The 26,504-nt window shown below is 40.4% G+C and overlaps 1 protein-coding gene across 2 annotated transcripts in view; it reads right to left on the minus strand.

The window, feature by feature from the left end:
• ACP3 (acid phosphatase 3) overlaps nt 1-26,504 on the minus strand; it is a 50,850-nt gene that overhangs the window by 16,304 nt on the left and 8,042 nt on the right. For both annotated transcript variants that reach the window (XM_053599510.1, XM_053599511.1), the window contains exons 3-9: nt 21,145-21,231; nt 20,750-20,902; nt 14,715-14,813; nt 10,014-10,109; nt 8,153-8,285; nt 3,784-3,866; nt 216-319 (exon numbers count right to left, since the gene is read on the minus strand). In XM_053599510.1, the coding sequence (XP_053455485.1) occupies nt 216-319; nt 3,784-3,866; nt 8,153-8,285; nt 10,014-10,109; nt 14,715-14,813; nt 20,750-20,902; nt 21,145-21,231 (755 nt within the window). The remainder of the gene's footprint in view (nt 1-215; nt 320-3,783; nt 3,867-8,152; nt 8,286-10,013; nt 10,110-14,714; nt 14,814-20,749; nt 20,903-21,144; nt 21,232-26,504) is intronic.

Here is a 26,504-nt window from a genome sequence, read left to right on the forward strand (position 1 = left end):
ATTTTTCATCTACTGTGTATGCACACTATATCCCAATAAAAGTGTTCATAAAAACAAAGAAAAAAAGAGCCATGACTACCAAAGATACTGTTACTCACCGCCATTTTTCTCTCTGAATCACAAACCAAAGATACACAGACACAACAATACTTAAGACAACGATAACAAAACCTGGGGTCAGTGATGCTGATTTTGCCAAGCACTTAGATACTTACCCCTTGTCAAGGTACAGTTCCATAAAGTGACAGGAGGCATAGGGAGGAAGGATTCCATCGTAAACATCTAGCGCCATCTGTAGGCCACTCACAGTAGTGTCATGCTGCAAAGATGGAAGCCCATCATTTTTTAAACCTCTATTTTAGATTTACAATCAATGGATACTTAGTACTTCCAGAACACCATGATGACTTCTGATTTGATGAAACTTCCCATACCCTCAATGACTTAATAAGTAGAGAGGAAAAGAACATTTTCCACATGCTAGGCAATAAGATTTACATAAATACCATTATTTTGGAAAAACTAAAACGTAGAGAAGTAACTTAATGTTACATAACCCCCAAGTGGAGAAAGTAAATTTGAACTAAATTTTCTAATTTTAAGTCCTATTGCTTTTCCCAGTAAAGCCTATCTCTCCTTTAGCTTGTTTCATTAAATTTTAAAGTATTTTGGAACACATAAATACTAGATTACATTTTTCTAAAGATTAGCTTGTCTGGCTTGGCACCTGTAGATCAGCAGCTGGGGCGCCAGCCACATACACCAGAGCTGGTGGGTTCGAATCCAGCCTGGGCCTGCCAAACAACAGTGACATCTACAACCAAAAAATAGCCAGGCGTTGTGGTGGGCACCTGTAGTCCCAGTTACTTGGGAGGCTGAGGCAAGAGAATCACATAAGCCCAAGAGTTTGAGGTTGCTGTGAGCTGTGACGCCATGGCACTCTACCGAGGGCGACAGCATGAGACTCTGTCTAGAAAAAGAAAAAAGATCAGCTTATCTGTGATTCAAAGTTGTGGGAGAGCGTATGAAGTTATAAATGTTTAGGGTAGATAAAATTTAAGAAAGTTGAGGGTGCAGCTTATAAATTATAAAGTTAACTACTGATCTCAGAGTGGCTGGAGGTGTAGGGGAGTAGTTTTCCATGCCAGGTTTGCCACTGATTAGATACCTAATCTTAGCAGATCCTTGATTTTCATATTTACAATAGGGAATAAAATTTGGCTGCCTAAACCATAGGGCAGCATATGTATATTCAAAAGGGGTTAGGGCTCCATGTCCATAGCACTGTGGTAACCGAGCCGGCCACATACCCTGAGGGTGGTGGGTTCAAACCCGGCCCAGGCCAGCTAAACAACAGTGACAACTGCAACAAAAAAAGCAGCCAGGCGTTGTGGTGGGCGCCTGTCGTCCCAGCTACTGGGGAGGCTGAGGCAAGAGAATTGCTTAAGCCCAAGAGTTTGAGGTTGCTGTGAGCTGTGATGCCCAGCACTCTACCATAGAGGACATAGTGAGACTCTGTCTCCAAAAAGAAAAAAGGATGGTGCTTGTGGCTTAGTGAGTAGGGCACTGGCCCCATATACCGAGGGTAGCGGGTTCGAACCCGGCCCCTGCCAAACTGCAACAACAACAACAAAAAAAATATCAGGCATTGTGGCAGGCACATGTAGTCCCAGCTACTCAGGAAGCTGAGGCAAGAGAATTGCCTAAGCCCGAGAGCTGGAGGTTGCTGTCAGCTGTGACGCCTCGGCACTCTACTGAGGGTGACAAAATGAAACTCTGTCTCTAAAACAAAACAAAACAAAACAACAACAACAACAAGGAATTAGAAGCAATCTAAGGGAGAAAAGAAGAAAGTTTCAGATATGACTTACTAGAAGTCACGTAACAAGTAAAAACTGGAAACCAGATTAGAAACTATAAAAACTGGCCAAATTGACTAATTGCAGGGCTGCCACTCTCTAGGAAGCAGTATATTCTGCTCCCTCTATTTCTTTAGTCTGTTTCATTTAGAGCCCTGATAATAAGCAAAATTCTGTATTGTATATCTTTAATCACCTTTCACATTCTTGGATGAAAACATGGCTTTCTCCAGCCAAACTCCAGCTAAGAAATTCTTTGTGCTAGGGAATAGGAGGAAGAGTCAGCACACTACTGACTCAGAAGAGGGTAGGCACCTGTGCCCTTTTCATCACAGACAACACGGGCAGCTACTCGAATGCATGACACAGCCCTAGACTTTCCCCCAACACTGCCCTTTCCCTTGGCTTCTGTTGCAAGATGGAAGTCTTTCATCTCCAAGATTTCTCTCTCTTTTCTTTTTTTTCCCTAAGTTAGCCCCAAACATAAGCTGCAATTCTTCCCTCTCCCTCTTCTATCCTTTACTATCTGGAGTTTTCTGCTTGGATGTCCCTGTGGCAATTCAAACCCCTTGTCTACTCAATACATTCACTTGGCCCAAGATCACTTCTGTTAACTCTTCCACCCTTCTTGCCAGGGAGACCTGAAAGCTTGTTACCTCCATCTGTTGCTTCACTTTCCACATCATTTCCTTCCATTCTCATTCCCATTCATCACTGAGACATGCACACTCAGCTTTCCTTGCAATCCACCTACCACTTTTCCCATACTATTGCTGCCTTAGTTTTAGGCTGTCTCTCCCTTTTTCTACATTACAAAGGCTTTCTGTACTATATCCTGCTACAAACATCTAGTCATTCTATAGGAAGTGTTAATTTCTTTCTTTTTTTTTTTTTGTAGAGACAGAGTCTCACTGTACCGCCCTCGGGTAGAGTGCCGTGGCGTCACACGGCTCACAGCAACCTCTAACTCTTGGGCTTACGCGATTCTCTTGCCTCAGCCTCCCGAGCAGCTGGGACTACAGGCGCCCGCCACAACGCTTGGCTATTTTTTGGTTGCAGTTTGGCCGGGGCCGGGTTTGAACCCGCCACCCTCGGCATATGGGGCCGGCGCCCTACTCACTGAGCCACAGGTGCTGCCCGGAAGTGTTAATTTCTGAAATGCTCTTCCTATCCCATCAGCCCTGCCCTGACTCCCCGAGCAAACAACGCAGGGCATTGTCCTTGGCCTCCTTGCTCCTCTCCACAGTAACCAAAGAGACTTAGTATCAGGCTATCTAATATGACTTTCTATAATGATGGAAACATTCTATATCTGTACTGTCCAACTGAGTGGCCACTGACTATATGTGGCTATTGAGCATTTAAAATGTGGCTGGTGTAACTGAAGGACTTAATTTTTCACTCTGTTTAATCATAATTACTTTTAAAATAGTTACATGTGGCTATTAAGTTTTGGGCAACACAGTTAACATTTACTACTTTGGGGCTAACTTTTCCATATAATGTTCCAGGCCTTTCACCTCTATCTTAATAATTCATATGTCCTACACACCGGTGAGGAGTCACATACAAACCTCTTCCATCTTGTTTTGGATGAGCTGCCTCCTCCAGGAAGACTTCCTGCTTCTCTTTTCATCCTTCCAGAACAGAAGAGGTGGCTTCCTTTTCTGAGACACTAGGATACTTGATTGTATGGCATTTCCATACTGTTTTGTATGGTGTTTACTTATTTATATGCCTTCTTGTAAGTATTAGATTATAAATTAGATTTACAAGGATTAGATTATAAATCCCTCTATGATACATTTAATTCTAAAAATTCTGCACAGGTGCCTACCCTCTTCTGAGTCATGAAGATGAGGCCCCATGCTCTGAGATTATGCATTTGAACAAATGGATATTAAACGAAGACAAAAATACTTACTCCAGAATACATGATAAGTTTTCTGTAGCTTGATGCCTGGGTTGCACTCTTCATATGATTGAGAATTTCTTTGACCAGAACACCTTAAAAAAGATAGGTAAACACTGCAGCAGAAACAGATATAGGCTGATCTTTTAGTTCTTGGGCTTTTTGTCACTTCTTAGGTGGGGGATCTCCCTTCTATGACTTGAGAAGGAAAGACTCACTTTTGGTTAAGCATCTGAAGTGTGCTAAAAATGATTTATACACATTTTTTACTGAATCTCTACTCTGTCTTATACCTCACTTACAGGTGGGAAATCTGAAGCCCAGAGACATTAAGCAACTCAATGGGAGGAAACCAAGAGCAGCACTGGCACACCAGGCCCGCGAGACCAGTTTGTTAAGGCTCAGGTTAGGAGGCTGATATGCTTGGAAGGAATTGCACATGACATTTCAGATCACACAAGACAGCTGTTAGCCAGTGCCCTTCTCCAGAGCAGACCTGAAATGACACCATGGCAGACACGTGCCTGTCTTCACCCCTCTTCTTCCCTCTCTGGCAGTCAGACCCGCTGGAGGCCATGGGAGAAGGCAGCTCTCTAGATGTTTACCCAGGTCATGGACTGTTTTCTGTGGACCATTTCTCTAGGTTACCTCAGGTAACACTATTAGGGGGTAACCAGCATCTTTAGCTTCTTCCTGAGGTTCTGTCTTCAGTAGAGGAAACCTTTTTGGCCTTCATATCTAAAAACCTAACTGCCATTGCTCCTGAGAGGCAGGTGCACAGCCTTCAGTCTTCACCATATTTTCAGATGCTGAAGACTGTGGGCACCTTGTGGTTGGTGCCAGACTGTTTCTGAGGGCCAGGTTGCCTCAGGGACTTCCACAGTTGGACCCTCTATTATGCATGTGCTTTCCTGGCTGTGTGTGGGGTGTGCCGCCAGCGGGACATGTGTGTTTATGTGTGTGTGTTTGGTAATGTGCAAGGCATTGTTGTTAACAGACTGACTATAATCCCAGACTCTGCTCCCCACTCAGCAAACACACACACAGCAGCTGTGATGGGCCTAATACCATGCTAAGTGAATCAGACATCATCCCTGCCCGCAAAAGTCTCCTAAAATAGTAAGAAGAGATAAGTCTATGTGACAGTAAGTATAATAAAGGGTTAACTAAGGGGATGGGTGATCTGCTCCTTATGTAGATGGTGGATTTCCTTAACTGTGAAGGGAAGAACTTAAATGCTGCATCTGTAGCAGGTCTCAATCCCTCCATCCTAGAGAGGATTGCCGTGGCTTGGTCATTATGTCATGTTGATACTAAACTGCATGGCCAAGTTTCTGAGAGGGATGACAGCCACTTGCAATCAGCAACCTGCCCTTTGTCAACAGATGCCTTTTTGGTAATGAATATGGGATCAGTTCTTGGCTCTGGGATGACTATACCTCTGTCCCAGGAGTAAATGTCATAATTATCCCAAGGCTCTAGCACTCCAATATTCTGTTTTATAGGTGAAGAAACCAAGGGTCAGAGAGGCTCAGCAACTTGTCTTGTACAACTTATAAGAAGTCGGGCTTTGAATCTAGCATGGTAAAACCTTATTAATAATTAGACCACACTGTAGTATAAAGCTACCTTCTAAGTTCCCTCCTGCATCCTTTATTAAATCTACATAAACCAGACAACATGTCATTGCTCTGAAGACATAAACTTTATTTCCTTCTCTCCTGGACTGCAGCAGACATTGGCTAACCTTTCCTGTAGAAGGCCAGATGGTAAATGTTTTAGGCTTGATGTGTCATAAGATCTGTTGTAATTACTTAACTCTGGTGGTAGCATGAAAGCAGTCATAGACAAAGCATAAAGGAATGTGTGTGGCCATGTTCCAATAACATTTCATTTACCAAAACAGGGAGTGGGCTGGGTTTGGCTGACAGACAGCAGTTTGCCAACCAATTGCCTACAGCAAGAAGAGATCTCAACTGATTTGATCAGCCATATGTTCCTAAATTAACCTTAAGGTTTTTTGTTTTTGTTTTTTTGTATATGTGTGTGTATGTATGTATCTTACTGAACAGTGACACTCTTGAAACTAAATGACAGAAAAAAAAAGATGCTGGTCACAGTGCTGATGTTCCTTCCCTGCTCTGTATCCCCCAGGTGAAGCATGTTTCTGTGCGGGAACCTGTTAGCTGCTTCATCATTCAGCAAGCAGGGAGGTGACCAAACTCTCTCAAATCTGAACAACAGTCTCAGCTTGTGTTTTGGCAGAACCGCACAGAAACGAATTTCCTGGCTGGCTTACCAACGGCACTGGACTTTGTCCAGAAAGTAGGACAGCTGGGTAAACATGACTGCTGGCCTTCAGAGCCCAAGACTAGAGTACATCTCAGGGAAGGACACTTAGAGACAGAATCTAATTCAATCCCCTCATCAGATGGGGAAACTCAGATCCAGGAAGAAGTAGATTCTCTCGAATGCAATCTTCCAAGAGCCAGGGGAGGAGAAAAGTGGAAACATGAGCAGGTGTCTAAGAAAAACTCCACTTTTTATTCACATATCCATACCTCAGCACCAATTATTAGACTACTGTCAACTCCTGTCTGGTACAAATCAAGTTGGAATTTTATTAAAATGCAGATTCCGATTCAGCTGGTTCGGGGGTGGAGCCTGAGATTCTGCGTTGCTGGCCAACCACCGGGTGAGGCTGATATGCTGGAAAATGGACTGCACTTTGAGTAATGAGGGGCTAGACTTCTGAATCCATCATGAGTAGGGTGGAGGAAATAAATCAAGAGTCTGACTTCCTCCATCTGATGAGGCTTGGGACTGAGTCATCCTGATGGCACTTGGTAGGCCAGAAATGAGGCCTGGTGCATATATGGCTAATGGGTATCCTCTGAATCTTTGTTGTTAAGCACGAAAGACTGAGTTTCTTCCTGGGCTCTGCCCCTACACACAGTCTGTGTCCTGCTGAGTAAGTTTTCCCAACACTCCAAGTTCTACCTAAGCCTCCTCTCTTGATGCTCTCTCTTCTTCCAGCCCCTGATGTGGCGTAAGACCTTGCATATTTCTATGAAGTCTGCCTCTGTGCCAGACAGCCAGGACTCCTTTAACAGCAGGTCTGCAACATCCTCACATCATTAACCGCCACTGCCTTAAAATTTTGCCTCAACCTACTTTGTTCATCTTATATGAATTTGCTCCTGACCACCCTGGTTTCATACTTCATGAGAAGCTACAGCTTGCCTCACTCTTTTTATCTGGCATGCAGCCCTGCTTTCTAGCTTTAATTGACCCCTCTTCTGGTCAGTGGTCTGAATCCTTCCTCTAGTTACATGGCCCTGAGTGAACACCCTCCCAGTCTTGTCAAGCCCCCAGTATGCTTTACCTGTGTGTATTCTCTTGGGATTCTGATGGACATGTCCTGATCCCGTGGTGAATAGGGTCTGGCAATGGCTAGAATCCTGATGTGATTATTTTAGTCTCTTCAAAATATCTCGAATGCATGTGTCAGCCTCATGTGGAACATACCCTGTAGCCTGGACTTTCCTCATTATGTCAGTCTGACATGATGGACATTCTCTTACTCTTCATCTTTAGTTTTAAAAATTAACACCTATTTTAATGACATCTAAACCTGAAACCCAGGAATCTTGGCCTGCCTACACAGCTGTCCTTGCAGTCCCAGCATCTATCTCTGTCCTTCCTGGTCCTGGGTTTTTTCTTCCACCGGCTTATCCTGATTAGAAGAATTCAGCATTCTTTCTCTGAAGGGCCAATTCTAACGAAGAAGGGGCATCACTCATAAATAAGTCCCAACACCTTTCAACACTAATGGAATACTATAAGGTGTGCCATGAACTTGTCAATTGCAGCATAAATTACAGAGCATAATTAGTCTGAAAAGTGTATTACCAGCTAAAACAAGGGCCACCACTCAGGGTTTCAGGAAAATAGGCCATTTTTATCATACTTCCCACTTGAAAAATTCATATTCTAAGCCACCAGAATGATTGCTTTTCATGGGCTTAGATAAAAATCCTTGATCTTTTAACATAGAAGGGATGGAAAGTATCATTTAGCATTAGGCCAAAGCTTTTGTTTTCCAGATGGGAAAATTAAGGTCCAGAGTGGGTGCTATTGATGATTATAGAAAAACTGTTTATTAACAGTGTTTGTGTAGAAAGTACTGCTTTTCCTAGGCCCTTGTATACATACATTCATTTGAATCCCATCTGTGAAGTAGATACCATTATGATCCCCACTGTGCAGAGTGGAAGCTGGTGAGTAAGTGGCCTGAGGTCATGCAGCTGATCAGAGAAAGCTCAGACCCAGATCACCCTGTCACAGATCCAATATGCTCCTCTCATTTTTTCATACTTACCCCCCTGGAGTCTAGATTTCTCTTCCTGCTTGTGAATTCCATACAGGGACAGGAGGGACAATTCTGATAATTCTCTCAACTTAGTCATGGTGTCCTTGGTAGCCCAGGAAGGTAAAGTGAAATTGTGAACGCTCTGCAGCAAAGAATAAAGAAGAAACGGTGTATGTATTTTAATTTATGACTGCCTTCTTGGTTCATTTTTAAATTCTTTTGCCCCCACAAGAACTACTGGGGCCAGTCTTTTTCAACCTGTCATTTCTTTCTAAGAAAATTTTATATTGGGATAAGCAGTGGTATTGATTTTCAGAAGAGAAATTTAGAGGAACTAATTTTCAACCTGTCATTTCTTTCTAAGAAAATTTTATATTGGGATAAGCAGTGGTATTGATTTTCAGAAGAGAAATTTAGAGGAACTAATTTTCCCTTCCTGCCAAGTCCACAGCATTTGGCTGAACTTTGAGACAATGGGTGACTCACGTTTTGCAGAGTAAGAGTACAATAGGGCAAGACTGTCCCTCATGCCTTCAGGAAGGGTTAGAAATCTTTCTATGAAGCTTTGGGAAAGATACAAGCTGACAGGGTCAAGGCTCTTCCTTAAAAGCTGAGTGAGCTTCCCGAGAGGCCCGTTTACAATAATATACATCCATCCCGTCAACTTCTTGTTCACTGACTCTTGGGGAAAGTCTGCACAGCATGTAGAGTATAGGTACTTGATACTTGTTAAATTGGTGAGTAACTGCAAGCAGGTCATGTAGAGACCTTGTGGCAATATTTATTACCCATTTGGAAGAGTTGATAAGGAGTCCCCCAGTTTCAAAGGCAGGAATGAGAGAGAAGGAGTTCATGAAAGGAGATCAAAGCTAAGTGAGTGACCTACAGAGAAAATAAGCAAGATATGAAAAAGTACCCTGTAATATAGCCACATTTTGCAACAGTATCAGATCAAGCTGCAGTGAAGAAGAAAAAAAATCAAGAGTAGAACTAAAATGTGAGCTCTTGTGTCCACCAAAGAGTCTTTTATAAGGCCATAAAGTGAAAACACAGGGAAAGTAGTAAGTGAGTGGGTGAATTAACTCTATCAAGGAGGGGGTAAACTGTGTCCTTTGTTTCTGAGACAGAACTATTAGAAGTAATTGCTGCCCCCTAGAGTCCCATGGTGACTTCAAAATCACAAGTGGATAAGTCAGGCCTGTGGTCAGAATCCTGCCCCAGGATTTAGTACAAAGGGCAGGGAAAACAGGAACAGAGAGTACTCCTTTTGGCCAGAAGGTGGAGCGCGGTGAGTGACAAACACCACATAGCCTGGAAAAACACCATCATAATTTATGGAGCCCCAACCATTGCAGAATAAGGGTTTCTTTGTTGATAAGTGAATTTCAACAGCCTGGCTTACAGTTGGCTTGCTTATTTTTTTTTTTTTTCCAGTTTTTGGCCAGGGCCGGGTGCCCTACTCTTTGAGTCACAGGCACCACCCTGGCTTGCTTATTTTTATAACTAGAAATCCAGGTAATTTCTCCCCTTCTTTCTGTATAATAACATTGTTTTGTTTTTGTTTTTTTTTTCATTAAAATCCAGGACAGGAATCCAGCATTCTTGAGTGTCTACAAAATAAATAAGTGGGAACACATAGAAGCAAAGCAGTTCTGCTTGTAATTTTCTAAAGGGTGAAAACATAAATAATAGAAAAAAGAAGAAGTTAGGATTATCCAGTTAATATAAGGAAGTCTTGAATTATGTTTCAAGGTCAAAGGAAACGTAAGTAACACATCTGGAAAAAAGAAAAGATGCATTCATCTGTTTCAAAATAAGCATGAATCATGAAATAAGACTGAAAGTTGATCTTTGATTTTTTTTTTTTTACCTCACAATATAAAGGGTCATAGACTTTACTCCAAATTCCTAAAAGGTCCTGGTGGCCATGGAATCCTGAAAGTTTTGGCAAGGTTTCTATAAAATCCTGAAACACAAACAGAGAAATATTTTTTCTATATGAAACTTTCTCAACTTCAGTGCCATTGATATTCTGGGTTGGATAATTTCTTCATCACAGGGGTATCCTGTACATTGTAGAATATTTTGTAGTAACTTCACCCTCAATTCACGAAATGCCAGTGGCTTTGTTATTCTACCAGTTGTGTAACCCAAAATGTCTCTTGATATTGTCAAATGTTCCATATGAAGCAAATTTGTTCCTGTTGAGAACTGTTGTTCTTCACACAAAAGTGTACTGGTAATATTGGCTATGATAATGCCAAGTTTAATAATTGTATTCTCATTAACTGATAATTTCTCATTTTTACATTTAAGAGCAGATAAAATTTAAGAGCTTACTGCCACATGTTTCTGGTTTATACTGGAATCAGATTGAAGTGCACGGTTCCATATTCGTTTTAGAAGTAGGTGAAGTAAAACTCAACATGGAAATGAATGTCCAGGTGAGAAGGGAAAGCATATCATTGGCCAAAGCATCCCAGGAAAACACAACAGAAACAGGACCTAGTCTCTGGCTATAAATATGAAATCAGGATGGAATACAAACACTTTGCCAGGTTTTATATTATTCTGGGATTGCCAGAGAACCAACACTCAGCTATCTGACTGCTAATATTGACAGCAATTTCAGGGAAGCCTTTTGGAAGATATTGTCTGTTTGATGGTTAAATTTTCTAGGAAACTACAATTTTCCAATACTGATCTCAAAAGATTTCCAAAAAATAAATAGAAATAATTGTTAGAGAGCTACCACTATCACCTTCCCAAACACAAAACCTCCAGAAACAGATGATTTCTTGGAGAAATTCTTCCAAGATTTTCAAGAGTAAATTATTCTAATGATCTTTTAACTATTATGGAATACAGAAAAAGAAAAACTTTCAATATTTTTTTTTGTGGATTAAGTATAACATTGATATTGACAAAGATTGTCCTCAAAATAAAACTATAGTTCAGTGTCACTTGTAAATATCAATATAAAAGACCTATGTAAAATACTAGCAAATAATTCAATGTCAAGTTAAAATAAATGCATTTGATTTGAGAAATGTAAAGAGTACTCAATGTTAGTAAATCTATGGAAATAATTAATCATAATAGTTGATCCAAGGAGAAAAATAACTTGATTATATTAAAAATGTTAGAGAGATCTTTCAAAAGTATAAACAACAAAAATTGATTTAAAGAAATACTCAAAAAAGGTAAGATGGATACTGTGATCTTGATAAAAATATAACTATTCTGATCCAAAAGCCAGCATATTTAATAGGAAAAAAACTTTTAAAATCAAGAATAAGGCAAGAGGGAGGCGCCTGTGGCTCAGTGATTAGGGCACTGGCACCATATACCAAGGTGGGGGTTCAAACTGCAACAAGAACAAAAAAGAAGAAGACAAGAATGCCCACTACCTACACTGCCAAGTAACCTTGTACTCTAAGTCCCAGCTTATTATACAAGAAAGAAAGAAAGAAAGAAACAGGGGTATGAATTTTAGAAAAGTAGAGGCAAACCATTATGTGCAGATGTTGTAAATCTGAAAAAGAGTAATTTATACATTTAATTTATAAATTTGATATAATCCTAATGTACATAAAAACACTAAAAATCAGAACATAATTATTTTTGGAACTAGACAAACTGATTCTAAAGTTCACAAAGAAAGTTAAAACACAGCCATGAAAATTCAGAAAAAGTAGCACTCTGAAAGATACCAACCTTTTAGATATTAAATCATATAAAATCTTAAAATATAGAAAGCTACCAATACTGTGGCTTTGGCTAGCAAGAACACTTGATATGAAGAAAAACTCCAAACATAGACCACAGGTATGTGGACATTTTAATATGTAATAATTTAAATTAGTGGGGAAAGATGAACTACTCAATAAATAGTGATGGGGCAATTAGATAATGTTTTGAGAAAAAGCTTAAGCAGGATACCTACCTCATACCTAACACTGGCATAAACTGTAAATAGATGCAACATATAAATTTAGAAATGAAGCTTTAGTAGAATCAGAAGAAAATATTGCAGACTGCTTTTATAACCTAGCAGAGGGGAATGCTTTTCTAAATATGACTCAAACTGTAGAAGCCATATAAGAATATATTGGTAGGTGTATGAGGAAGTGGAGAGAGGGGAAGAAGGGAAGGATGGGGGGCAGAAAAAAAAGAATATATGGATACACTTTCAACTTACATGGCAAGAACACTGTAAGCAAAGTGGATAGTCAAACAAACAAATAAAAACTCCCCACCATTCATAGCAGGGACAGAAATGTTACAATATATAGAAAACTATCCTATAAGACATATAGAAAAAAAAAGAAAACAAATAAGTTAAAAGAAGAATAGTCAAGGGATATGAATTAAAAAAGGAGGTAAGGAGTGTCACTGAGCCTGATGAAGATACCCAAGCTTATTCATCATAAGAGATAAGTACTAGAGAACAGAGAACAATGTTGTATAATAGTGATGATAGTAAGCTTCCTGGTCTTTTTTTTTTTTTTTGAGACAGAGTCTCACTATGTCGCCCTCGGTTGAGTGCCATGGTGTCATAGCTCTCAGCAACCTCCAACTCTTTGAGCTTAAGCAATTCTCTTGCCTCAACCTCCCAAGTAGCTGGACCACAGGCACCCACCACAATGCCTGGCTATTTATTTTTTTGGTTGCAGTTGTCATTGATGTTTAGGGGCCCAGGCCAGGTTCAAACCTGCCACCCTCAGTGCATGTGATTGGTGCCATAACCACTATACTATGGGAGCCGCCAGCTTCCTGGTCTTATTCCTGGTTTTAGAGGAGATGTTTCTAGTGACACCATTTTTCTTTTCTTTTTTTTTTTTTATTGTTGGGGATTCATTGAGGGTACAATAAGCCAGGTTACACTGATTGCAATTGTTAGGTAAAGTCCCCTTTGCAATCATGTCTTGCCCCCATAAAGTGAAGTGACACCATTTTTCAATTATAAGATTGGCAAATATTCCCAGAGTTTCCCATACACTACTGGCAAGACCGTGGAGAAATTGGCACTCTCAAGCAATGCTGATAGGAGTGGAAAGCGGTCTAGTTTCTTTGGAAGGTAACTTGATAATGTTTCAAATTGGCCCATAATATCTCCTTTTGGGATATTATCCCCTGGATATTCTTGTGGAAATATTTAGATGTACAAGGTATTCACACAGACTGCAAAAATAAAAGATTGGAAACAACCCACTTTTCCATCAATAAGGTTAAATAAAGTATATTCATAAATACAAATACTATACTTTTGTAAAAAAGAAAGATAAGATTAGAAAACTTGGCTCAGTGCCCGTAGCTCAGTGGTTAGGATGCTGGCCACATACAGAGGGGCTGGTGAGTTCAAACCCGGCCCAGGCCTGCTAAACAACAACTACAACCAAAAAATAGCTGGGCATTGTGGCAGGCGCCTGTAGTCCCAGCTACTTGGGAGGCTGAGGCATGAGAATCGCTGAAGCCCACAAGTTTGAGGTTGCTGTGAGCTGTGATGCCACAGCACTCTACTGAGGGTGACATAGTGAAACTCTGTCTAAAAAAAGAATTAGAAAACTCTTCATGTGCAGATTTAGAAATATTTCCAAGATATTTTGTTAAATGAAAAAGGAAAAAATCCCAAGGTACCCAACTCTGTGATTAGTATATCACTTTTATGTAATAAAAGAGGAAACCATCAGAATAGTTTACTATTTTAAATTGCTTATGAACTTTATGTTCACCCTGTATTTTTGTTTGCATATACATAAAGAAACTAGAAGACTACAGAAGAAATTAATGCCAGCGGTTACCTGTAGGGTCATCGACAGACTTTCCACTGTATTTCTTTTTATGTTTTCTGATATTTGAGCCACGTGAATGTACTAATGATGAAGAAGATTATGTATTTTATTTTTTTTAGAGACAGAATCTCACTTTGTCACCCTCAGTAGAGTGCAATGGTGTCACAGCTCACAGCAACCTCCAGCTCTTGGACTTAGGTGATTCCCTTGCCGCAGCCTCCTAAGTAGCTGGGACTACAGGCGCCCACCACAATGCCCGGCTATTTTTTCTGTTGTTGCAATTTGGCCAGGGCTGGGCTCAAACCCACCACTCTCAGTACATGGGACTGGTGCCCTACTCACTGAGCCACAGGTGCCACCGAAAAATATTATTTTTAAGAGTACAAAACATTATATCTTCCTTTTGGATAATCCTGAAATGGTGTATTTCACAAAGAAACATAGAAACAAAAAAGACCCTCCTTTGTATATGATGAAGACAATAGTCCCAGCCTTCAGCCTCCATAGGGCAGATATTTTGCACTTGAATTTATTCTCATCCAGCCACTCACTCGCACCTGGTTCCTTTCAGGGATATAGGTATAGGATTCAAAAACAACAGACTTCTGTACTGATTTGTGGCCCCTGCACAGGCAAGGGGATCAGGGAGTGATGACTTTCTTCATTAACCAGCGCCCAACAGAAACATTCATCCCATACTTTTAGGATGTTAAAGCTTCATCCTTTGCCTTGGCCCTCACCCTCATGTAGCTCACTAAGTAACACTAATTTTTAACCTTGTAAGGATGTAGCCTCTTCTGGAATTCCTCTGATTTCAAAGTCTCCCTCTCAAGTTCTTGAAAATGAGGGCAGTTCCTGAAAGGCAGGTGTAGCAACTGAGGACAAAAGAAAAATCATAAGAACTTTATTAGTCAGAAGAACTCTGTGTATGGAGTTGCAGCAATATTGTGTGTTCCTCATCGGGTCCAAAGCAACCTTAATAAGAGATTCAAAGGTATTTTGAGCTGAAAGGAAATTTTAAAATTGAAGGGAAAGAGACAAATGGCGCACAGGTTTTAAAACAGGATATGCACCCAGAACTGAAAACCTTCATTTTTATTTTCTTTCATAAATTTGCCTAAATAGGGGTATGCTGTTGGCAAATATTCATTCACACTTCCTAGTATTCCATGTGAATGAAAACTTACCCTGTTTCTTCCCAGCCCCTTTCATTTCCAGCACTAGGTGCACATCTGTGTGCACATGTGTACACGCACACTCAGGTGTGAAGTAATTAACTGGAGGTTGTGGACAGAATCTTAAGAGATCAATTTAGCATTTATTGGCTTTAGTTCTTGCAGATTTGAGGTTGTTAAAGGAAAGGGTACATATTAAATATATAGAAAAATGTATTTCAAGTGATCTTCTTAAAATGAGGTCAGATTTGACAGCCTTGGTAGTTTTAAATATAACCCACAGGTCAGTGACTTTCAAGTTTATAGTATGATCCTTACTTCCCATCTGTGGCTAATCTTGTATTTCTCACTCTTGATGGATATCATTAATTTGGATACTTCTTCCTCAAATTTAACATGTGCAAAGTTGAACTCAATTTCTTCATTTTTAACTGTTTCCTCTTTGTAATTTCTCTACTACAATGCCAAAATTTATCAACCTCTTCACAGACTAACCACTTGTTTGTCTACTTTCAAAATATATCCAAAATAGGCCTTTTTACCTCCATTGTCCTCTCCTGGTCCAAGCCACCATCACCTGCATTTCAACTGCTGCAGGAGTTCCTATTTGGTCTACCAGCCTCCACAACTCATTCTCTTTGTAGCTGCTACACCACTATTTTTAACTTATTAACAATTAACCTTTATTAAAAACATCAATCATATCATTTTGCTTGGTGATTTATGACTTCCTTTGTCTTTTCATTTTACCTGGAATAAAATCCACACTCACTATCATGACTTACACGAGTCTACGTGAGTTGACCCCTAGACAACTTTCTGTCCTCTTTTACTATGATTTGTCCCTCACTCCCCTCCAGCAACACCGTGGGCCTTCTGACTGTCCCCTGAACACACAGGCCTAGGATCTCTGCATAAAATGTTCTGCCTGGATCACTCACCAACTGACTTCCACCCTTCTAGCCATCCCGCTATCTTATTAACTTGTTTTATTTCCTTCAAAGACCTCATAACTACCTGAAATTATTTTATTTACTTTTTATCATCTATTTCCTATAAAATATACACTCAGTAGGAACCAGGCTCTTCTTATTAATTGCCATATTGTCAATGCAGCAATTAACAGAGCTTACATATAATAGCTGCTCAGAAAACACAAGCTGCTGCCTGTTTGACACTTCTGATTCTGTGTCACCTTACCTTGTTTTCCTTCCTATAACACTTTTTACCATCTAATTTTAGCCTTTCATTTCTATATTTCTTTTTTTTTTTTTATTGTTGGGGATTCATTGAGGGTACAATAAGCCAGGTTACACTGATTGCAATTGTTAGGTAAAGTCCCTTTTGCAATCATGTCTTGCCCCCATAAAGTGTGACACACACCAAGGCCCCACCCACCTCCCTCGTTCCCTCTTTCTGTTTCCCCCCCATAACCATAATTGTCATTAATTGTCCTCATATCAAAATTGAGTACATAGGATTCATGCTTCTCCATTCTTGTGATGCTTTACTAAGAATAATGTCTTCCACGTCCATCCAGGTTAATACGAAGGATGTAAAGTCTCCATTTTTTTTAATGGCTGAATAGTATTCCATGGTGTACATATACCACAGCTTGTTAATCCATTCCTGGGTTGGTGGTCATTTCTATATTTCTTAATTACTTCAACAGTTGTCCTCTGAGGCTCCACTGTCTTTTTCTCACAAGCTATTGTCAGCCAAAAGAAATGCCTCAAAACACTATCAGCACATGTGTATAATATAAAAGGATGTATATAGGTTTCTTTTATGTCCATTTACTTTAAGTCTAAATTTCCCTGCATGGATTTCAAATTTTTCCAGAGGAGAAATGATATTACTGAGGGAAAAAGCAAAGGACTGTTCACTAATTACTTAACCACCCTTAAGTTTAGTTTTCTCATCCAAAAAATTGTCAGGCTGAAAGTAAAAAGAACAATCACCCAGACATGAATCCAGAATGCTATAATTTACAATGCAGTATTCCATTTTTTCCCCATTTCTTAACTGATGATTTCCACAAGTTCCTAAGAGGAAGTTAGGTGAGTACCATGTTCCTATTTTACAGAAAAGAAAGTGGAGGTGGAGGGGGGTTCAGGGTCATGTATCTGAATTGGTAGTAGGCTCTCAGACCTGTGTTTCCAAATCTCAAATCCAGCCCTTCTTCTAACATCATACTTCCTTTCTTTCAGCTTACGATTTCTTTGGTGGGTGGCACCTGTGGCTCAGTGGGTAGGTGCCGGCCCCATATAATGAGGGTGGTGGGTTCGAACCTGGCCCCGGCCAAACTGCAACAAAAAACAGCCAAGCGTTGTGGTGGGCACTGGTAGTCCCAGCTACTCAGGAGGCTAAGGCAAGAGAATCTCCTAAGGCCAGGGGTTGGAGGTTGCTGTGAGTTGTGATGCCATGGCACTCTACTGAGGGTGACAAATTAAGACTCTGTCTCAAAAAACAAAAAAAACCAAACAAACAAAAAAAGATTTCTTTTGGCTACTAAGTTTGGATTCTCTAATCTGTGCCTAACACAGTTAGTTATTCAATCATATTTTCATTCTTGCTAAATATGGACTCTGGACACAGAATAACTAGCACTCTGCATGTTTACTCAGTGACATGCTTTTGTGCTGCCTTCCTCTCCTTTCCTACCCCTCTCGTGAGGTCTGGTTCAGGTTCTCGGTCTCTCCATGAAGACTTCAATGATGGCTCTGGGGTAGCTCCACTTATGTTTCATTCTCTGAATTCATCCACCACTCTCTGCAATCAATGTCTTCTACAAGTTTGTCACATGCTAATCTGCTTTCATCAAACAAATGAGTTAGGGAAGACACTGGCCTCCCCCTTCTGTATAGCTCTCAGCACAGCTCTGGGAATAACCTTGCATTGATTCATCGATTTTGTTAGATTCCTCCCCCTCTTTTTTTTTTTTTGGAGACAGAGTCTCACTCTGTCATTCTGGATAGAGCACCGTGGCATCAGCCTAGTTCACAGCAACCTCAAACTCCTGGTAGCTGGGACTAAAGAAACCTGCCACAATGCCCTGCTACTTTTTCTATTTTTAGTAGAGATGGGGTCTTGCTCAGGCTGGTCTTGAACTCTTGAGCTCAAGCAACCCATCTGTCTCAGACTCCCAAAGTGCTAGGATGATAAGTGTGAGCCACCCGTGCCTGGCTGTTAGACTCCTTAATTGATATTAGAGAGAATATTTTTCACCTTAGTGAGTGGGAAGCTGGACGTGATAGGTAGATGATGCTATTTGCTTTTCTCTACCTCACTCTTACCCTGTTTCAATCTTCCTATTCTAACAGCACCTGCATTCTCTTTACCGTTATCTAATTATCGTCATTCAGGAACAAGGGTTCAGTGCTACCTTTGTCTAAATTTGGCTAAATTTGGTGCTGGTATTCAGTCTTTATCTCTGCAGAAAAGACTGTGGTAAAACTGATTTTAAAAAAAGAAAACTTTTGGAAGAAAATATTCCCAAATTCTTAAGAACACAATAATAATATTTTACTTCTGATTCTGTGAAGCAAAAAGATATACATACTTCCATCTTTTTAAGAAATATCAGAAAAATGATTGGACTGGATCCACCTCCAGTGATGTTCCCTACAAAGCAGTTGGGAAAAACCCTTAAGTCACTAGGTGCAGCAGTAAAGTCAAATTTCTAGGAGTCCTGGCAGGACAAGAAGGATTGTAATATACCCTAGAGATCACTGGAAAATTGCTCAGTCCTTGTGGAAACAGCCTAAATGCCCACCAACCTGGGAATGGATTAACAAGCTGTGGTATATGTATACCATGGAATACTATTCAGCCATTTAAAAAGATGGAGACTCGATATCTTTTGTATTAAACTGGATGGAAGTAGAACACATTATTCTTCGTAAAATGTCACAAGAATGAAGAAGTAGGAATCCTATGTACTCAATTCTGATATGAGAACAATTAATGACCTAGTACATGTTGGGGGGTGAGGGAAGGGGGTCCAGGGAGAGGTAGGGAGAGGGGTGGGGGAGGGTCACAGGGTGTGACATACCTCTTGGGGACAGGGCAGAATTATAAGAGGGACTTTACCTAACAAAGGCAATCAGTGTAACCTGGTTCTTTGTACCCTCAGTGAATCCCCAACAATAATAATAATAAAAAAAGCATGTAGTAGATGCTAACAAAAATATTTATAATAAATATCCATTAATAGTAAAATAAAATGGGGCTGCACCTGTGGCTCAGTGAGTAGGGCGCCAGCCCCATATGCCGAGGGTGGCGGGTTCAAACCCAGCCCCGGCCAAACTGCAACAAAAAATAGCCGGGTGCTATGGCGGGCACCTGTAGTCCCAGCTACTCGGGAGGCTGAGGCAAGAGAATCACTTAAGCCTAGGAGCTGGAGGTTGCTGTGAGCTGCGTGATGCCTCGGCACTCTACCAAGGGCCATAAAGTGAGACTCTGTCTCTAAAAAAAAAAAAAAAAAAAAAAAAAAAATAGTAAAATAAAATGCTAGGTCCTGCAGTCAGGCTAAGCTTTAGCCATAAAGAGATGAGATGGTCATGCCTATGATGTGACTGCAAGGAAATTAGGAAAAAATTCTTTGCCTCAAACTATTTCTTTCATATAGTCTTAAGTTCTACATCTGGAAGATTAGTTAGATTTATCTATTGCTATTTCAAAAAATATCAGTTCCTCTGAGAAGTTTAAGAGTTCCTGGTCAGTCCCATCCTATATATTAAATCTGAGACTTTCTCTCCAACAGGCCCATTCATGCAGCTTGGTTTGTGGAACTGGTTCTCAAACTTGGCTCCCCACTGGAATCATCTAAAATCCTGATGCCCGGATTCAACCCTCAAAGATTCTGATTTGTTACGGGGAGTGCCCTGGGCATCAAGGTTTTTTCAAAACTCCCCAAGTAATTCTAATATTCAGCTAAAGCTTTTGGTCCACTATTTTACAGGCAAGAAAATAGCTCTGGAATGAAATATGCCTTGTTTTACATCTAGATGTAATGCTTGCCAGAGATGTAGCTTTTGATCAATTTTGTTTGTTATTGAATCTCTCAGCACTTATTTCTATCACTATAAAAGGAAAACAATAATATTATCCCTTAAAGTTTGTTATGAAGGATAAACATAAGGATACATATAAAATGTTGGGCACCAATTATACCCTCAAATCTTTCTTTTTTCCTCTGTTTAGAAATGTGATTTTTTTATGAAGGGAGGAGTGTTTGGTAGGTATAGATATCTTTGGATATTCTGGGGAGGGAAAAAACCTGTGTGGGGCACCAAAAGCCTGGGAATTTAAGACAGAGAGCACTGGGAGGGGTGTGTGTGTGTGTGTGTGTGTGTGTGTGTGTGTGTGAGAGAGAGAGAGAGAGAGAGAGACTGCCAAAAGTTGAAAGAGTGGCAAAACAAAGTAGATGATAAAGATGCAAAGGAAAATTTGGTTCCTACTCTCAGTTGCCTAGGGCTTTCCATGTCTTATATTGTCCTTTACATTTTGATTTAAAGAAGAATTAAAACTCTATAGCCCAAGGAGTGTCCAGACTCCCAAATCCACGAGTATGAGCAGCCTGTCCTCCTCCCACAGGCCCATGAGGAATCTCCCAGTTTTCCTAATCTACTGACCTGATCTTCAGGAAGAGACACTGTGTGCACTGGGATGGGCTGCCAGAGTAGGCCGGGGTTCCAGATGCTGATACCTTCTGGAGGAAACAGGGCTGCAAGGTTTGCCATAGCACTCATCAAAGTCCGGTCAACATCTGTGCTTCGAATATAAACCTAGAACAGAAAAATCAAAACAGAAGCCGACGTAGAGAAAACATAAGACTTTCTTCTGTGGAGCTGACAAGGTATTAGAAGAAGGGCAAGACACCCATAGGAAAAGAATTGTATGAAGAGAAGTATGTTTGTAAACAAGATCTCTGACTTATTTAAGTCTTCGGAAAATAGAAAAAGTACTTTAACATATGCAGCATTGTTTCGAGGATTAAAGATCCCACACATTAGGCTCCCCAACTTACCTGTTCATGTTTATAGGAATCATTCAAGAAGTTTTTGTATCTTTTTCTTAAATACTTTCCAAGTTCATAATGCTGCTCCATGCCCACCTATAGGAAAAAATAAAAAATTAGTGAAAGTTCTATGCATCACGTTATCATAGACATTTGTCTCATATTTTATCATTATATGGATAAACAGTAGTATGCTTTGATAGTACCACAGTAAAAACACATATTTAAATAAAAGTGAGAAAAGAGAGCTTTTTTTTCTTATTGTTTCAGGTTCATTTAGTGTACCAAGAATTAGGTTACACTGACTGCATTTGTTATATACAATCCCTCTTATAATTGTGTCCTGCCCCCAGAGGTGTGCCATACACTGTGCCCCCCATCCTTGTGGCCCCTCTCCCTCACTTCCCCAACCCCCACCTTGAATTAATTTGAATTTTTCTCTTATGTTGGTGTGTATTAGATTGTCTACTAGCTTCATATTAGTATTGAGTACACTGGATACTTGCTTCTCCATTCTTGTGATACTTTACCAAGAAGAATGCATTCCAACTCAATCTAGGTTAATACAAAAGATATAAAGTCTCCAACTTTTTAATGGCTGAATAGTATTCCATGATATACATATACCACAGCTTGTTAATCCATTCCTGGGTTGGTGGGCATTTAGGTTATTTCCACATTTTGGCGATTGTAAATTGAGCTGTGATAAACAGTCTAGTGCAAATGTCCTTATGATAAAAGGATGATTTTTTTTTCTTTTAGGTAGATATCTAGTAATGGGATTTCAGGATCAAATGTGAGGTGTAATTTGAGTTCTTCGAGGATTCTCCATATTTCCTTCCAAAAAGGGAAGTTTGCAGTTCCATCAACAGTGCAAAAGTGTTCCCTTCTCTCCACATCCACGCCAGCATCTGCAGCTTTGAGACTTTGTGATATGGGCTATTTTCACTGGGGTTAGGGTTGCATTTGCATTTCTCCGATGATCAGAGATAATGAACATTTTTTCAAATGTTTGTTAGCCATTTGTCTGTCTTTATCAGAGAAGGTTCTGTTCATATCTCTTGTCCAGTGGTGTAGATGGGATTGTTTGCTCTTTTTGTTGTTGATTAATTTGAACTCTTTGTAGATTCTAGTTATCAACACTTTGTCAGATTCATACCCTGAAAATATCTTTTCCCATTCTAAAGGTGACATTTTGCTTTACTAGTTGTGTCCTTAGCTGTGCAGAAGCTTTTTAGCTTAATTAAATCCCATTTGTTAATTTTTGTTGTTGTGATGCCCACTGAAGTCTTTGTCATAAAATCTTTCCCCAGTCCAACATCAAGAGTTTTTCCCACTCTTTCTTCTAAGATTTTTATCATTGCATGTCTTAGATTTAAATCTTTCATCCATCTTTGGTCAATTTTTGTAAGTGATGAAAGGTGCAGGTCAAGTTTTAGTCTCTTACATGTGGTTATCTAGTTTTCCCAGCACCATTTGTTGAATAGGGATTCTCTTGCCCACTGTATGCTTTTGTTTGGTTTGTCAAAGATCAGATGGCAAGTAGAGACTGGTTTCAGCTTTAGTTTTCTATTCTGTTCCATATGTCTGTGTCTCTGTTTTTGTGTTTTGATTACTGTGGACTTGTAATATAGCCGCAAGTCTGGTAGAGTGATGCCTCTAGCTTTGTACAGGTTCCATATAAAATGAAGTACTCTTTTTTCTAATTCTTCAAAATATGATGTTGTATTTTAATGGGGATTGCATTGAGCCATTTGTTAATGTCCTCTGCTATTTCTTTTCTTAGGGTTTCATAATTCTCTTTGTAAAGATCCTTCACCTCTGGCTTGGCGCCTATAGCACAGTGGTTATGGCACCAGCCACATACACTGAGGCCGGTGGGTTTGAACCTGGCCCAGGCCAGCTAAACAACAATGACAACTGCAACAAAAAATAGCCAGGCATTGTGGCTGGCACCTGTAGTCTCAGCTACTTGGGAGGCTGAGGCAAGAAAATCGCTTAAACCCAAGAGTTTGAGGTTGCTGTGAGGTGTGACGCCATGGCACTCTACTAAGAGCGACATAGTGAGACTCTGATTTAAAAAAAAAAAAAAGAAAAAAGATCCTTCACCTCTTTTGTTTGGTATATTCTTTTTCCTTGAAGCTATTGTAGAGGGAATTGTGTCCTGATTTGCTTCTCATCTTAGCTGTTATTGGCATATACAAAGGCTACTGATTTGTAGACGTTGATTTTATACCTGCAACATTTTGTATTTCTTGATCATTTCCAGGAGTTTTGCAGGTGAGTCTAAGGGGTTTTCTAAGTGTAAGATCATATCATCAGCAAAGAGTGAGAGTTTGACCTCCTCTGCCCCCATCTGGATACCTTGCTTGATTGCATTGGCTAGAATTTCCAGCATAATGTTGAATAGTAGTGGTGATAGAGAAAAGAGAACTTTAATCTTTAGTTATCACTCCCTGATGCCCTAAGAAAACTCATTTATCTTCATTAACACTTGACATAGAGACTTGCACACAGTAAGTCATTAGTTGATAGTCAGTGATTCAGCTGATTTCAGTAAATGATTTATCTCTGGTGTGGTAGGACCCTTGTTGGTAAATAATCCTTGTTGCTTTACCCCCTTGTTGGTAAAGCATTCAAAAGGACTGACCACTTAGTGGGGTTTTTGTGGAATAAATTCAACCATTTGCTGAGGTTGGACTTGATGAATCTGAAAGTTTCTTTCAATCTCTGGGTGGAATGATTTATTACCTGCACAACTTATTTATTCCTGTTTTATAAAAAAAATTACAGCCTGTTACTCAAATTGTGGTTTGTGGATCAGCAGTATTGGCATTACTTGAGAGCATGATAGAAATAAAATTCTTGGGGCAGCGCCTGTGGCTCAGTGAGTAGGGCGCCAGCCCTATATACAGAGGGTGGCAGGTTTGAACCCAGCCCCAGCCAAATTGCAACAACAACAACAAATAGCCAGACATTGTGGAGGGCGCCTGTAGTCCCAGCTACTCAGGAGACTGAGGCAAGAGAATCGCCTAAGCTCAAGAGCTGGAGGTTGCTGTGAGCTGTGATGTAGCACTCTACTGAGGGTGACAAAGTGAGACCTTTCTCTAAAAAGAAAAAAGAAATAAAATTCTTGGGCCCCACTCTTGACCTACTGAACCAGAATTCTGAGGGGTAAAGCTCAGGAATCTATTTTTTAAAAGCTCTCTAAGAGATTTTGAAAGGCAATAATCACTGAGATACATTGCATTAGCTCAACCGTCTGCAAGCATTACTGTGCATCAGAAACAGTTATCTAGAGGTGCTTGTTGAAATGCATATTCCTTAGCATTTCCCGCCTGTGGCTCAAGGAGTAGGGCGCCGGTCCCATATGCCGGAGGTGGTGGGTTCAAACCCAGCCCTGGCCAAAAAAAAAAAAAAAAAAAAAAAAAAATTAAGCTTGAGTAGGGCACTGTAATTTGCATTTTAACAACTCCTCCCCACCCCAACCCCCAACACCAAGTGATTTAGATGTGGGTAGTAGAGCACTATGCTCTGAGAATCATCACATTCAAGTTTGTTTTTGAGAGTCTCTCCAGGGCTTCAGGAGCCAGAGAGGATATTGTCACTGTGGCTGTTGCTTGGTCTTACTTGTCATTCCTTGTCATTTTTGGCCACCTCTGTCATCACATCCCTTCAAGGATGGGGATGAAGATGGGACAGGAATAATGTGCCATTACCTGGGTAGCTGAGAAGCAGGTACTTTGGATCTAATTGTGTTTTAACTTATAGCTGACTTTTGAGGTAACAGTCATCATCTGTATACAGCAGTGATTTTCAAACTTTAGCCTGCACAGAATCACTTGAAAGACTCATTAAGACACAGATATCTTGGACTTAACTCCAGAGTTTCTGGTTCACTGGGTTTAGGGTGGGGCCAGAGAATTTACATTTCTGATAAGTTCCTAAGTGATTCCCACTTTGAGAACCACTTTACTGGTAAGCCATCACCCAATCATTATGCAGATTAGGAATACATGGCCAAGAGTAGGAATCTGTGCTCTAGAATCTTGTTAACTTTAAAAGTGGTCCATGTACCAATACCACTGTCATCACCTGGGGTACATTAGATAGGAAGAATCTCAAGTCCCACATCAGACCAGCTGAATTAGAATCTGTTTAAACAAGATCCCCAAGTGATTCATCTGCACATGGAGGCCTGAGAAACACTGAGTAGACAGACTCTGATGGCTGGTCAAAGGACTTCCATAAAAAGAACCCAGATCTTGCAGTCTGGAAGAATTTTTTAGTCTTACTGAAAAAGCACAGCGATGGAATGGGAGTCGTTACATAGCCATATATATTAAGCAAATCTGAATTTTTGTTACCCTCAAAGAGCCAGAAGATGTGTGGGTCATAGTGGGAAGAGCTCTGACTTAGAAACCATAAGATGCTGGCCTCTGAGTTTTCTCCTCTGTGAAATACAGGGTAGTAATTCACATTCCTGGCTGCACATTAGAGTGAACTGATCAACTAAGGAGCTTCTAAAAATCTTAATATCCAGACCATACCCTAAAACAAATAAATAAGAATCTCTCAGGAAGACATCAATATTCTTGGGTGACACCTGTGGTTCAATGAGTAGGGCGCCAGCCCTTAGGGTGGTGGGTTCGAACCGGGCCCCAGCCAAACTGCAACAAAAAATAGCCAGGTGTTGTGGTGGGTGCCTGTAGTCCCAGCTACTCGGGAGAGAATCTCCTAAGCCCAAGAGCTGGAGGTTACTGTGAGCTATGACACCACAGCACTCTACTGAGGGCGACAAGTAAGACTGCCTCAAAAAAAAAATTATATATATATATTTACTTTAAATACCTCCATAGTTTTGGAGACCATCAACTATAAACATTCTGTGGTATTTTCTTTCTTTTCTTTTTCTTTTTTTTTTTTTTTGAGATAGAGTCTCACTTTGTCACCCCTGGTAGAGTGCTATAGCATCACAGCTCACAGCAACCTTAAGCTCTTGGGCTCAAGCAATTCTCTTGCTTTAGCCTCCCGAGGAGCTAGGATTATAGGTGACCATCACAAGGCCTGGCTATTTTTAGAGGCGGGGTCTCGCTCTAGCTCAGGCTGGTCGCCAACTACTGATCTCAGGTGATCTGCCCGCCTTGGCCTCCCAGTGGGCTGGGATTATAGGTGTGAGACACCAGGCCCAGCCCTGTGATATTTTCTTAACGGATTTAAACACTACCTTAAGACAGAAACAATGCACCTGGCCTTAGGGCTCCAAACAGAACCATCCAATTTTACAAGTGAAGGTGGGTGGGGCCCTGGAACAGTGACTTGGGATGGCTTCACTCCCTAGTTGGCTCTTGAAAAGGTAGGACTCCCTG

The sequence above is a fragment of the Nycticebus coucang genome, chromosome 8 (genome assembly GCF_027406575.1).
Source record: "Nycticebus coucang isolate mNycCou1 chromosome 8, mNycCou1.pri, whole genome shotgun sequence".
Classification (NCBI taxonomy): domain Eukaryota; kingdom Metazoa; phylum Chordata; class Mammalia; order Primates; family Lorisidae; genus Nycticebus; species Nycticebus coucang.